This window comes from Rhinolophus sinicus, chromosome 14, assembly GCF_057876585.1.
Source record: "Rhinolophus sinicus isolate RSI-liver-muscle chromosome 14, RSI-T2T, whole genome shotgun sequence".
Lineage (NCBI taxonomy): Eukaryota > Metazoa > Chordata > Mammalia > Chiroptera > Rhinolophidae > Rhinolophus > Rhinolophus sinicus.
This window is the reverse complement of record NC_142514.1, coordinates 13,177,573-13,192,653: the sequence shown is the minus strand read 5'-3', so window position 1 is coordinate 13,192,653 and position 15,081 is coordinate 13,177,573. Positions and strand designations below refer to the sequence as shown.

The window sequence follows — 15,081 nt, the reverse complement described above, 5'->3', positions numbered from 1 at the left end:
GCCAAAGTCATTCACCTAAATGAGTTCAAAATACATATTGTTCTGGGCCAAATTATACAGTGTCAAGCTTAGACTGTATGTATTTATGTATGTTGGCAGAGCAGGCCACTTTCGGGGCGCCACAGCTTTATCCTAGTATCCTGTGCCCAGCTGGGTTCCCATCACTCTCTCCCCAAACCCATGCATTTCCTTCTATTTGGTTCCAGAAGGGCAGACAAGAAGCAAAGTCAAAGTTTCACAACCCCACAAGGGAACAGGGCCTCAGAGGACTTGAATTTCTAATGAAACTTAAGAGTAGAACAGAATCTGTGCCTTTGCCAACAAGCTGGAACTTTCTGAAGGTCGATTGGAGACGGGGGCAGGGAGCGGGGACAAGATCAAGCATTGTGCTTTGGGCCCGTCTCTGCTAAGAGCCACAAGGCGGAAATACAACGTCCTCTGGGATTAAAGCAAACAGCCAGTGCTTCCTTTGGCTGGTCTTGGCCCAGAGCTGACCAGTTTCTCAAAACACATGAAGTGGTATTTCAAACATGCTGGGCAAAGGGATTCATCCAAATCTAAACCCTAATAACTAATGAGATAGAGACACTGATTCCAGTGTTCACTTCCACTCCACATTCTTCGGACATATCTACAGAATTAGTGAGCACGTTGTTTTCTGTTGTCTTTTTTTTTTTTTTTTTTGGAAGGGGACTTGTTCTTCTCTCTGCCTGGAAAAATTGAGAGGAAATATTAACTTTTAAAGCAATTACGGAGAAGACAAGTGTATGGGATGAAACAGGTTGCAAGGTTATTTTTCTTTTAATTACATGGGTTGGCTTGATCATGGAATGAAGGGGGCAAAGTGAAAAACACAGAGTGGCTGTGGCAAGCCATGGCCGTGACTTACAGTCCTGGGCTCGGGCCCGTCTTTGAGCTTTAACTCATCCAAAGAAACAAAAAAGCCCAGAGAGCAGAGGACCCTGGGTGTGAAGGGCAGAGAGAGCCACGGTTGCCTCTTCTGGTCCAGAGCTTAGCATATCTTTCAGGAGAGAGTGAAGGATGAGGGAGAGAAAAAGGAGGTGGGTATTTCTATCCTGAATCTGCTCATGACAACACTTGCAAGAACTGTCTAATCACTGCTCCGGAACTGGGGTCAGACACGAGTTCCACCCTGGTACCCCGCCTCATCCCTCCCCACTGCACGCGCTGGCTACACTGACCCACTTGTAGTTTCCCAACTGTAATACGCACTGCCAGGATTCCAAGCCTGCACACGCGGCTTTCCTTCTTGTCTGGACTGTTTGGAGTGCCCCAGTCAAGTTCAAGTCCCAGCCCATGTTATTTCCTCCTCTGCCAGCATCCTACGGAGACCTCACTGTTCCTTCTCCTCTGTTCTCACCACACTTTGTCTATAACCCTCCTCTTGCGTATCTGTCTTTCCTTCAGACTCTAAGCTCCTTGAAGGCAGACACCTGTGTCCTCTCTTTTCATCTGTTTATCCCTGCTGCCTAGAACAGTGACTGGCTCATGGTAGATGCTCCATGAACATTTACAGTATAAAGGGACAAGTGGGATCAAGTTCTGCCCATCGTAATTTTATCATAGAGAGAAAGATGAAAGACTGAGTTCTGTTTATTTTCAATACTACGTTTGTGTCTAGCCTCCCTGGTTCAAGTGAAACCAAAGGAATAAAGTCAGAGGGGCATTAGAAGTGGCCCTTTTGTCCTCAAACATCAGGTGCCACATGAAGATAAAATCAACCCCAAATGTGGCCTTCCAGCCGGGTGGAGATGCCACACACTCTCCCCACCCCAGGACAAAGCCCCAGTGCTGAAGCCCAGATTGGGTCAAGCTCCATGAATCTATAGGAACCTGTGACATCCATGGAATGAGCCATCAACAGTCAGGTGGCATACTCTGCCAACAGAGTTCAGTGCAGCAGGCACAGCTGAAATGTGTCCTGCCAGGCCCAGCGGTGAGAACAACACACAGATTATAAAGAGCTGCCACAGCAAGGCAAGGCCCCTCCAGACATTTGTCACCTCCATCAGACAACACAGCAGCAATCTCCAACCTCCGATTTACGAGGTGGGAGCAGTTCTAAGAACTGCACATTAGGGGGTGAGTGGGGAGGAATGCACAACAGCTGTGGTTACAGGAAGGTTCTCAGAGAGGCTGGGACCGGGCGGGTTCCTCGTGCTCGGAGACCAAAGGCGAAGAAACACAGGCAATGTACTGGGCTGCCAATTTTTGTTTAATTTATTTCTTTTAAGACCACCTCCTTGCAATTTCCAGAGAGAAAATACAAAACAAGACACAGACTAGGTTTCAAACACATAAACACTGTGCTGGAGTTTAAAGCATTGCTGATAACATTGTTACAGGAGAATGTCAGCTTACTCCAGGGCACTTCAATATTCCTGAGGAATAAACATGATTTCTCTTTTCCTCCCACTGGGATGTTCTCAGGTAAAAGTCACTGCTTCTGCTCCTGGTAAAATAAGGACACTCAGGTTAGAACTGTGCAGCAGTATTTTGACAGCCCTCTCTAACTGGCTGCTGCAGGTCAGACCCAAAGGACCTACGGGCCCCAAACCTTACCACGCTGTTTGCTTTCAAACTATCTCACAAGAGAACTGTAAACACCCCACCCAGGTTCTTACGACTGGCTCTCCAACCTGTGAGGGAGGAGAATGGGAAAGAAGCAGAACAGGGCTCGACAATCGGAATCTGGATAAGTGTATGCACAAAACCCATCCGGGGCTGGCTCACAGGTGAGTGCAAAGGGCATGGGGCTATAACCAAACAGCCTGCTAGTGACAGGGTCTTTGGCAAGGTTCTTAACCTCAGGAAGATGCAGAGGTCTCATCTTCTGCATGAGAAAAATAAAACCTCTCACATGTCTACTGGGGGCGGGGGCGGTCTAGAGAAAGAATACAAAGCACCTCGATGATCCACAGGGCTCAGCAGGCACTCGACAGGCAATTACCATAATATGATGACATTGAAAAAGCCCCAAACTGGGATTTTGCTCTTTTTTAGAGAATGGGAGATGACAACGCTGAAGCAGACTCAAGTTCAGATAAAGTTACAAGGCCATTTGGAGCGGTGCACACAAGGCTGTAAAAAACGTAACAACCTTTTCCACAGTAACTCCCAGCCATTACGTGTGTCATATGCATATAACCAACCCTGAGCCATTATCCATGGCAACTCAGTGTGGAACAATAAAAACATTTTAAACAATTAAAAATCCTGAAGCTCCTCTCTGTTCCTGTCGGTTCTCCCCCAAATTCAGCTGTGATGCCGAGAAAGTGAAGGGGTGGGGGGCAGTGGGAACTGCCTGTCGTCGGCTCGGTGCCACGCGGCAGCCCCTCTTCTTGCACTGTCCCTCTGATTACGTCCCCCTGGCTCTGGCGCAGAGATCGGTCATTAACATGGAGGGCGGCGACAGGCCTGCCAGGCGACCTAACTGGCCCACTCTCCCTGCTCCCAATCCTCTCTCCAAACACGCGTAGATGGTCGCTAGGCAGCTCCCATTCTGTGCAGGTTCTACGACAGAGGCTACTGAGCTGTGGCGGGAAACGGTCACTTGTGATTTGGTGACAGCTTTTGAGCAGAAATCGGGACGCTCATTTGTACCGCATTTTCTGCTCTACTTGTTATTATGATGGAACAATGGACAAGTCAATCACCTTTCTTGGTTGGCCCCAACATTTCTATTTATATAGCACCTCACGGCTTAGAAACATTTCCCATTTAATTCTCACAACAACCTTGTAAGTAGAAATTATTCCTCTCATTCGATAGAAGAGAGAATCTCAGACGTGAAAAACGCAAGATCACACAGCAAGCCATGCCCAGGACTTAGCCCAGGTCTCCTGGCTCCTGTGCTCTCGCCACTAGCCCCCTGCTGCGGCCCAAACCACAGCGATTGCAGCTTAAGGGCAACTTAGAGAGCACGAGTCTAGCTATCCAGGGAACGTGAAGTTCTTCGCTGAGTTTGTGTTGCTACAAAGAGGATGCCTTATAAGCCTGAGGCTACGAACACATCTAATAGGATATATATGCCATTTACTTCATTCATTCGTTTGACGTTTGAGTGCCTACTTTGTTCCAGACCCTGGGATACAAAAATAAACACACGCCTCTGGCCTTGAGCACCCAGTTTCCCGTGATCCTTTCACTGAAAACCCCACGGTAATCAGTCATCTGAAGTAAGGCCACGGGAAATGCTGCGACACAGCAACTTTAGGAAACGGGCTCCCTTCTCCCCTCTTGAGGCATGCGTTATAATTTTTCGTCTCGTCTGCGTCATGAAAAATGCATCTGCAGAATTATGTGGGACTTAGAGCCAAGCGCCGTCCTCTCCAATAAAAAGCAGAACGAGGGCTGAGACCTAGAAGTCTTTCAGTTTAGCATGTGTATGTGTGAGACGTTTACAGGGCACGCTGAGATCGTGACCAAAAGTGCTACCTATAGATATTTAATGCAAATCTACCAGAATGATAAACTTTCAGAAAGGTTTGTCAATTCCAGTCAGCTAACATGAGTCTATACGATGTTTCCCCGAAAGTAAGACCTAGTCGGACAATCAGCAGGAATGCGTCTTTTGGAGCAAAAATTCATATAAGACCCGATCTTATGTTATATTACATTATATAAGACGTGGTCTTATAATAAAATAAGACCAGGTCTTATAATAAAATAAGACCAGGTCTTATATGAATTTTTGCTCCAAAAGACGCATTCCTGCTGATTGTCCGGCTAGGTCTTACTTTTGGGTAAACATGGTATGTGAATGCACGTCTGCCACTCAGGGTTCAGGGGAGGGACTTTAAGCACCAGAGCAGTGTCATCCCTAAGGCCAAAGAGCAGGTAGGATTTCAGTGGTGTCACATGACACACACACTTTATTAATTATACTCATATATACTATAAAGAATTCTTTGGAGACTCAAGAGAAAATTATTTTTCTTCGGGAAGAAAGAGAATTATCAATTCTGTACATACTTTGACATATTTTCCATGTAGAAGATATGGTGACTGGAAATCATGCTGACAGTTGGAGTAGGCCATTCCCAATCCCATGCCAGAACCAAAGGTTAACGGCCACATTCTTCCTAGTGAACAGAAAAAGGAAAAATCCCAACAGGGAACCGTTAAGAGAAGATACAGCTTTTTCTCTGGCTTAAATACATTTGCTTAGGGTTCAATAAATATTCAACACGCATCATACTATGCCACATTTTGCCGATGTTTCATCAATGGTCAGAAAAGGGCAGAGGGAGTCTATTAGTAAAGTTATTCATTTAGCAAGTACTTATTAAGTACCTATGCTATGTAATGGTACAATATGAAAACAGTAGACACAGTTGAACCTTTTAACTTCTCTGTATCAGTTCCAATCATTTGCTCACTTTAACTATTTTCTTAACATTAACACAAATAATACCACCTTTCAGTAAGGTGCTTGAATTTTCAAAATGTGTAAGAATTTCACCAATATTTACATATTTTGATTCTAGTAAGTCCTGAGGTTCACTTATGCCCATCCTGTAAATGATTATTTCATATCACTACTCTGTGTTAATTATGATTCTCTAGTTATGTATTCCCCACCAGTTCTTATGGAAAGAGGTCAATATTCAAACTTCAGAAGTTTTCCCACAGAATGAAAGGGATGTTGCCTGCCCTTTGCTTAGGATAGTTTTTGGCCAAAAAGCATATGTACTTCTGGTCCACTTGTTTTTATTACCAGTAGAACTCTCCTTTTCAAGTTCCTTTAGAAAAAATTATAATTAACTAGAAATATTTGAGTATGTAGATTTGGCCAAATGACTCACTGGCATAAACTACAGGCTCTTAAAACGATATCCTAGTTACCAGGTACTCTGACTCAACATCCAGGGGGAATTCTGGGATGTTCAACAACACATTTTGATCGCTTCTGAGTCCACATTCTCTGTCTAACTCATTTACAGTGGCCTACCCAAACCCATAAATGGATGGGTTGGCAGACCATAGAGATGAGCCCTCCAGAAGTGTCCCTTCTATGTGTATGTATGCACACGGACATTATGTTGGCAAGGTAGTAAGAGTCACACTTAAACTTTTTTTTTTATTAGTTTCAGGTGTACAAAACAATGTACTAGTTAGACATTTATCATGTATATCCCTCACACAGGGATAACCCCCCATCCACTACCCCTCTAACATCGCACAGAGCCATCACATTTCCACTGTCTCTACTCCTAATACTGTACTCTGCTTCCTGTAACCATATATATACATACATACATACATACATACATACATATATATATATATATATATATATAAACTTGTAGTTGACATTCAGTATTGTTCAGCTTCAGCTTCAGGTGTACAGTGCAGTGATCAGGCATCTACATCATCCCTGAGGTGGTCTACTTTTTTTCTCTGATATGTTCATTTTCTTTATTGGGATGATAATTTCACTTATATACATGTAATATATAGGTCAAATTATTAAAATTTTACACTGAAATGAGTACAGCTTATTGTATATCAATTATACCTCAACAAAGCTATAAAATATACATGGAGGGGTGGACGGGTGGCTCAGTTGGTTAGAGCGCGGGCTCTGGGCAACAGGGCTGCCAGTTCGATTCCCACATGGGCCAGTGAGCTGTGCCCTCCGCAACTAGAATGAAGTCAATGAGCTGCTGCTGAGCTCCCGGATGGCTCAGTTGGTTGGGGCGCGTGCTCTCAACCACAAAGTTGCCGGTTCGACTCCCACAAGGGATGGTGGGCAGTGCCCCCTGCAACTAAAATTGAACACGGCACCTTGAGCTGAGCTGCCACTGAGCTCCCGGATGGCTCAGTTGGTTGGAGCGCGTCCTCTCAACCACAAGGTTGCCGGTTCGACTCCCACAAGGGATGGTGGGCTGTGCCCCCTGCAACTAAGATTGAAAGGACAACAACTTGACTTGGATGGAGCTGATGAGAGTCCTGGGAAAAACACACCACTGTTCCCCAATAAAACATCCTGGAAATACACACTGTTCCCCAATAAAGTCCTGTTCCCTTTCCTCAATAAAAAATTTAAAAATAATAAAATAAAATATACATGGAGAAACACCATCCTATATACCCTCCCTCATTCATGATGATTTATTCACCAGGTGTAAGCTGAGACCCCACTTTTAGTCTTCAACTTACAATTCCCTACTTAGCTACAGACACATATATGTAATGATTTAATAAAATAAATGAACAAACAAAACAGAAACAGACTCATATATACACAAAACAAACTTATGGTTGCCAGAGAGGAGGGAGGTTGGGGAGCTGAGTGAAAAAGGTGAAGGGATTAAGAAGTACAAATTGGTAGTTACAAAATAGTCACGGGGATGTAAAGTGCAGGGGATGTAAAGTGCAGCATCAGGAAGACAGTAATGTTGCAACAGCTATGTACAGTGCCAGGTGGATACCAGACTAATTGGGGAGATCACTTTGTAAATCATATGTCTAACTTCTATGCTCCACACCTGAAACTAATATAAAATAATATTGAATGTCAACTGTAATTGAAAAAAATGAATAATTTTTAAAAAGGACAATCAGACAAAACAAAAAGTTAAATGGCACACTTACTTTTAAAGAAGGTAAGTGAGAAAACAAGTCCTAATCCAAAACCAGTACCTGCAAAGGAGAAAAAAAGCACGGTAAATCTCATAATAGTAACTTGACAAAAATAAAATAAACATTTCATAAACGTGAACATCTATAAAAGATTTTTCCCCCATAATTTGGTAGAGCTGATTTTTGCATTTCCAATCTTCCTTCTTACTGTCAGGAGCTTTACAGATGCCGTTGGTCCCCTGCCCACAATAGGGGATAAAAAGTCTTCCCATTCTGTCTAAACAAGTCTGGGGGTGGGGAACAAGCCAAGAATTCTTAAGGAGATGCTCTCTGCACTGCTTGTGAATAGCCGCCAGCATCTGGGGCACTCCTACCCATCTGAGTAGGGGTGCCACAGCCAGAACATCAGATAAAAATGTCAACAGGAAGCTCCGTTTGTCGTTTCAGCACTTTGGGTGATGGCTACTTTTTGAGGAAGATGGAAAGGAGTGATCCAGAACAATTCCTAAAGGTGTCACAAGTCAGAGCGTCCAGACAGACGGAATGCACTTCCTCAAAAGTCCCAAATGTGGAGATTAATTCCCTACCCTCATTTTACTCATAGGGCAATTTAACCACGTTATTTTTCAAAATAAAAGAACACACGTGAGCCCATTTTAATGGTCTGGTAGAAATAAATTTTAAATACCGAATTTTAAATTAAACTTCACAAGAATCTGAGCTTGGAAAAAAAGACCAAATTCTCATTTTTACCAGTATTTCTCAAACCCTGTTCATTCAATTATTGCTATCTATACATCACCTACACAATTATATACTTAATAGTCTTCTTTTTAAACAGAAAATCAATGCATGTATTTAATTAAATAACTTTAGCCTCAACTTAAATAATAATATTGGTGAAATCATAGATTTGAATGCTAGCTATGTATTTTTTCATAAGGTATGCTCAGATGAATGTAGAACTATTAAAATAAAAATATTTGTCTGTGATACCACTTTAGGGGAAAAAAAAAATCACCTTACATACTGTAGTGATACATGTCCCAAACTTTGTGATGAACTTATTTTCTCATTATCAAAAAATTTATACAAGCCAAGGAAAAGAACCAAATCTGATTTTTATTTTCTTCAGCTTGACAATTGTTTTCAAACCTTGTGGAATATTCTGATTACTGTCTGTCTGTCATGGGCACACATAACCCTTGACTAAGGTCTTTACATTAAGCACCACAGAAAAGTCCCAATTTTCACTGGCCTTAATGGTTTTCAAGTTTGTGCTACTGAAATTCCAAGAGCTTCTGCTCTGTCTAACCATGACTTTAGGCGACTGCAGGGTGAATACTCAAAGTATTCCCTGTCAACCAACCTGACCTTTTCTGCTCCAAACACAGAGAACTTCATCACCAGCAAGGAAGCTAAACCACATCTTTTTTGATCCACCTACGCGACACTCCAGCTGATACTGGCCTGAAGAAAGTATCTATGCTATTTACCCAGAATGATTACTGATAATTCTTCCCTACCATACATGTGTGGCCATGGTGTAGCTTTCTTTCCTATGACTGTATCCTCTATAAATATGAATTTTAATTAAAAATCATTACTTTGTCCTGTCCAATAGCCCCTGCATTCGGTCCTGGTTTGCTGCCCAACTTTAACATGCAATATCTGAAACTCACTCACGTTATCCCAATTTCCCTATCATGTAATAAAATGGTAGAAAACCAGTCAGTTTACAGACCGTAACAGTTAAACTATTCAAGTTTGACATAATAAAAAGGAAAAGGAACTAACATTTCAGTATTTCTCAGGAGTACCCAACATTTCCTCCCCCTCCCAAATTATCTTTTAAATCAAACAACGTGATACGGTATTAGCCCCATTTTCCAGATGCAGAAAACAACGTGCTCTGCTTAGTTCGTGGTAGAGCAGTGAACTGGGCCCAAGCCTGCCAGACTCCAAAGCCACTATACCTACTATGTCCTGACGTTGGATTCCCGTATGATTTCAACCCCCAACAATCACTACTTCCCAAGGGAAACTGGAGCGTCGAGATTTCAACTGCCAGTACAGTAAGAGACAGCCAAAAAATAAATTGTACTTCCCATGCAACAGCCCAGAACGCTAGGCAACCGGGGTAGTAACAAGTCTACACAAGGCCAAAAGGGCTTGTTCAGATTCATTCCCAGACTAATCTGACCGCACATGTCATAGACACAAGTCTACCTGGTGGGCTTGATTCGAGAACTTCAGAGAAATGGGGGCTATCGCAACTGATACTCCTTGGCAAGGCTCTGCTGTTGCTCGGTTTATAAAATGGCACCGGGTTCAATTTCAAAGAGGCTTGCCTCACCCCCTCGCAGCTGGAAGATGAGTAAGACAGTAAATTGGTACTAGAAAATGAGGTAAAGGATTTGGACAGGCTGACAGATTTCAAACCAGGCGATGGGATGGGGAGGTAGGCCAGTAAAAACATAATGGCTTACAATCAGAGCTTTCGGTCTTCTCCATCTGGAAGGCAATGTTTTGGCAAACAAATCAAAAGCCCAAAAGGAAAATATTTCAGCATTTTTCTTGTCCCTCTGACTCCATGCCTGTCTCTCCTGTTTTCCCCCCAAGGAAAGAAAGCTCTCTGATGCTCAGCTTTTCCTAACAGTAGACCAAGAATGATGCGGAGGCCACTTCTAGCAGTATTGCTCAGCCACAAAGAGGAGAGAAGGGCTCCAACATCCGCCAACATTAGGAGTAGAAAATCTGTAGCCTCTAGACTTCGTTTCAGTTCAGGTACATGCCAACCACCCAGTGCTGCTCCTCGGAAAGACATTTATCTGTAAGTGTAAATATGAGCGCACAGTCACAGTTCGGACTCGCCGAAAGACGGAGTGTGCTCTATGATCCGAGTTACCCTGGGCTGCTATTGCTTTACTTCTTAAGTGATACCTCCCCCATTTCTGTGTTTTGAAGACACAAAATAACAAGAGGATTCTCTTCAGAAAAAAGAAATGCGAAAAATGATTTTTAAATGCCAATGTTTTAAAGTCAGCTATCTCAGTTATTTAAGAGATAAACAATGGTGGAACTGCTGATGAGTTTTACAGGTTCAAGTTCCCACATGCTCAATTTTCTTTTAAAAGGCAACATGTTGCTTCAAAGAAAGTCCCACCTGATCAGGGGACACCAACTCTGCAGCTGTTTCCACTAAAGACTGGCACCTCTAGGCCAGGTTTAAACTTCATAACAATAAAACATGAAAGGTCTGTCTTACAATAAAAACAAACCAACATGGAAAAGAGAAGAGCTTTCTCTGCCTTTGGCCACTTTTTTCTGTTGCTGCATGACAAGCTCCCTTAGAGGAAAAAAGCCAAAAGAAAAGTACAAAGCATTTTTCACCTTCCCTGGAAGCAAATATTTAACTATGAATACAGTTTATATAACTTTGCCTCCCCCACTCAGCCTGCTCTTTTGGTTCACGCTGTCTGGAATGACAAATAACCCTGAAAGTAAAGAAATGCCTGTTTATAGGTACATATCTTCCTCATGGCAAAGTCCACTTATGGGGGGATGAGGGGGGTACGGCAAAAAAAGAAAAAGAAAGAAAGAAAAAGAAAAACCCACAACAGAGGAGCCTTATGGAATTGACATTAGGCAAGGAGCCCATACTCTGAAACCATTTCTTTGGAGAGGAAAAAGAATTGGCACCATTTCTTTCAGAACGAAATTACTCCAAATCAATCTAACCCTGCACTTTAATGCATGCTTAGTGCCCAAAAGGACATCATAAAACTGGCTGGTTAGATAAAAACACATTTTTAGGAAGGAACAACTCCCTAACAGTTCATCCGATACTATTTTAATAACCCAACAACAGAACGCACTCCCACTGACTACATGCAAAATATTGCCTTATCTTATGCCCAAGTGGATTTTATACCAAATGTAAAAGAGTAACAACAGCAGTATGCCAGTGTACACCTTAAGCCCCAGTTTGTGTAAGAAAGAGGCAGAAATACATGGTGATGGCTATTACTGCGACATATGGACAATTTCCAGGTAGTCAATGCAACTTTATTTAGAAAAATCTTTGCTCTGACCATGCCACATACCATAAAGCTTTACTTCACTGCAAATAATCGGGAAGCGAACAATCAGCAAGAATTAACAAACAGGCTCCGTAATCTGACTGCAGTCTTGGGGTACAAAGGGACTTTGGACGTCAGCCCCTAAACAGAACAAGTCAGAGCAATACGTGCTCCTGCAGAAGCAACTGAGTCAACGGTGCAATTGTCAATGGATTTTCTTTCTTTTTCTTTTTCTTTTTTTGTTTTAAAATTTTTTGGGGGAATACTGGGGAACAGTGTGTTTCTCCAGGGCCCATCAGCTCCAAGTCGTTGTCCTTCAATCTAGTTGTGGAGGGCGCAGGCCAATGGATTTTCAATTGAGGAGGAATAATTCATCGTTCGGAGAGGCACAGAAAAAAAAAATCCTCAGAAATTCTCTTAGAAAAGATTTCTATAAAATTTCAGAGGGGGTGAAAAAAAAAGACCACAGACCCATTTTATTGGTCCGTTTAGTATGTTATTTATGTGATAATTAAGATCTCACTCCAGCTTACAGTTAACACTTTAAACCAAGCTCCTAAATCCATAAGCCTAATGTATAGTGATCAATTTGATTCGCATCTAAAACTTAAAATTGCAAAGCAATTCTATTTTACTTTGATAATAACTTACATCAAGATGTCCGAGCAAAGACGTTACCATATTCAACTGGCAGTCTGCAAGTATGAGGAGCTACAGGAATCACAAGCAAGTTTTTAAGATCCTGGAAGCCCTGGGCCAAACAACTTTATTCTTAAATGTCTGCAAGATACAGCTTCCAAAAAACAACAGGCTTCCTTCCTCTCCTGCTGCGTCGACCAGCATGTGCACTGATGTTCCAGGAGACAGGCCTAGTGCAAACCCCTGCTCGACTCCTTAGTAGTAACTCTGACCTCAGGTCAATGCTTTAACCTCGCCCAGCCTCAGCGTGCTCATCTACAAAGTGAGAACAACCTTCGAGGGCTGCTGTGTAAGGAAAATGTAAGGTACCGAGCAGTGTCTGACACAATTCAGTAAGTGCTAGTAAGTTCTGCTACCTGTCTAATAAAACCCAAAAGAAGTCAAAAGTGCAATGCAATAGTAAATCCTCTATTGAAATACAACTCACTTAGGATCACGCTGTGGGTGACCCACAGCTGAAAATCAGAACCTTTTCCCCTACTCTTTGCATAGTTGACTATATTTCACTGGCATTAGCAATTGTTTCTAGGAATACATCAGGTTTTGATATACAGAGGGTACCCCAAAAAATGTATTTACATTTGAAGAAAGGAAAAAACTATATTGAAATTGTAATACTCAATATATACCGATAACAAAAGATGAATACAAGTCACGTTTGACTTCTGCAATTACAAGAGGTGCTCAAAGTGGTTCCCATCAGCGTAATTGTTTTTTCCTTTCTTAAAATGTGTATACATTTTTTTGGCACCCTCACTTATTTAAATGGGGGGATTCCTTCAGGTTCATTGCTTTAAAATATAAAAGATTTTCCTAGAGCTGTCTGTGTTTCATAAAGCTATTTTTATGCTTTGAACATGGATTAATATCAAACTGACCTATTTATAGTGGGCATGTTTTCCTGTTCAATCATGTTTCTATCAATGCTATTACAATCATCAAGAGCATTTGTTACGACAAACAAGAACGAGCTTTTCTAGAAAAGTACCCTTTGGACTACGTTTAGTGAGAATTACATTTCCAAGAAACATTCCTGATTTATGAAAGATGCTCAGGGCCCAACTTATGAGGGGAAAAAAATAGTTTTAAGTCAGCTCCAAACTGTGTTACTCAATCCTTTGAAGCAAAGACAGATTGCCCAGGTGTCCATGTGTAAATGTCAAGCCCTGGGAATTAACCAAGAACGTGTGCCAGACCAAAGACCCAGAGATGGTAAACTCGGTCTGTGTTAATCAGCTTCTCAAAAGTCAACATTGCTGCAGGGTCTAGAGGAAACAGGCTAAGAAGGTGGCTATTTTACAAGATCTTAACCTTCCTGTGGCTTATCCAGACTAGACAGAGGCTGGAACATCTGTAGGAATTTCTCAGGTGGGCAGCAATTGCCAGCATTCCGACCAGAACAAGCAAACCAGTCAGCAGAAAGGAGTACAGATAGGGAAGGTAAACGTGGAAAGCATTACTGGTGTGCTCTGTTTCAAGAAAAGCCAAATTCACAAAAGGGTCCTTTTAAATGAGTGCATGTAGCACATGCTCCAACTTTCAGAATCCTGACGGCCATACTAGTTTCCAAGATTGTGCAAAAGAAGAAACACAGGTGTACGCATTTTATGAAAATATAATTAGTAAATTCACGTGTGGGAAGAGTATGTAGGAAAATGAGAAGCAGCTCTGAAAACTAATTATTAAAGGGAGACAAAAAAATGCCAGAAATAAGTTCCAATAAACAATAAAAGATGCAATGCATTACATTGATTGGGGGCAGGGTAGGGTGCTTTGGAGGCACTAACATTATAGTGTCAGGCACTGTATTCCATTTCCACACATTCTATCATTTGCTCCACAGAACCACCTTTTAGCTGTACCGTGATCCTCTCTTACAGAAGAGGAAACAACGTAGAAGGGTTAAGTGACTAACCCAAGCACACGCAACCACAAAAGGAGAATTCAAACCCAGGCTGTCTGCCTCCAAAGTCATGGATGGCTCTTTCCTATACAGGGGTTTAGACAAACCTCACGGAGAGGTCAGCATAGCAGCAGGGACCACTCTGCTGTTACCCATGACAACAAAGTGTCTTTCTGGATTGTCCCATGATGCACGGGTAATTTATGACTATGTCACTCTTCAGTACCTCAAGAAAACAACCAAAACTACAGATGTTGACTTATCAGGAGTGGTAACAAAAAACTAAAATTACTTAGAATCAAGGAGAAACAGGCAACAAATGAAGCTGGGAAATACTTCCCTGTGCATGGCTGGAGATAAGATGAACCCAAGTGGGCTGACAGCTGACAAACGACCCCAAATGAACCCAAACTGCTCGAAAGGTTATTTTTCAGCCAGTCCCTTCCCTCCCAACCCCTCCAATAGCTCTACCCCCCTCGTCAACATCAGTGGCTGGATTCTTCTCATCCTTGTGAGCAAAAGTTAAGGACCAGGGCTCCGTTGTACCCCACGTACACCTCCTTATACTGTTACATGGTTGCCTGTTCCTGATTCAAATGAAAAATTCAAGGGAGAAACAAGTACCAATATTTTCTTTTCCCTACAGGTTTACGTGATCGCCATTTATTAGCATTTATTAAGTAGAAGTTTTTTTTACCCTGGAGCACATCACTCAAGTAAGTGCAGAGCGTTGATTCTTTGAGAAGTGGGCAGTGTGCCACCGTGCTTATACTTGTTACAAGACACTGT

General features: G+C 42.3%; 1 protein-coding gene across 1 annotated transcript in view; it reads right to left on the bottom strand.

Annotated features, from left to right (window-relative positions):
* Nucleotides 1–2,218: 2,218 nt before the first annotated feature.
* The window catches only part of MICOS10 (mitochondrial contact site and cristae organizing system subunit 10), a 29,327-nt gene continuing 16,464 nt past the window's right edge, over nt 2,219–15,081 (bottom strand). The window contains exons 2-4 of the mRNA XM_088790279.1: nt 7,621–7,668; nt 4,996–5,105; nt 2,219–2,473 (exon numbers count right to left, since the gene is read on the bottom strand). Coding sequence (XP_088646405.1) covers nt 2,459–2,473; nt 4,996–5,105; nt 7,621–7,668 — 173 coding nt within the window. The 3' untranslated portion in view covers nt 2,219–2,458. The remainder of the gene's footprint in view (nt 2,474–4,995; nt 5,106–7,620; nt 7,669–15,081) is intronic.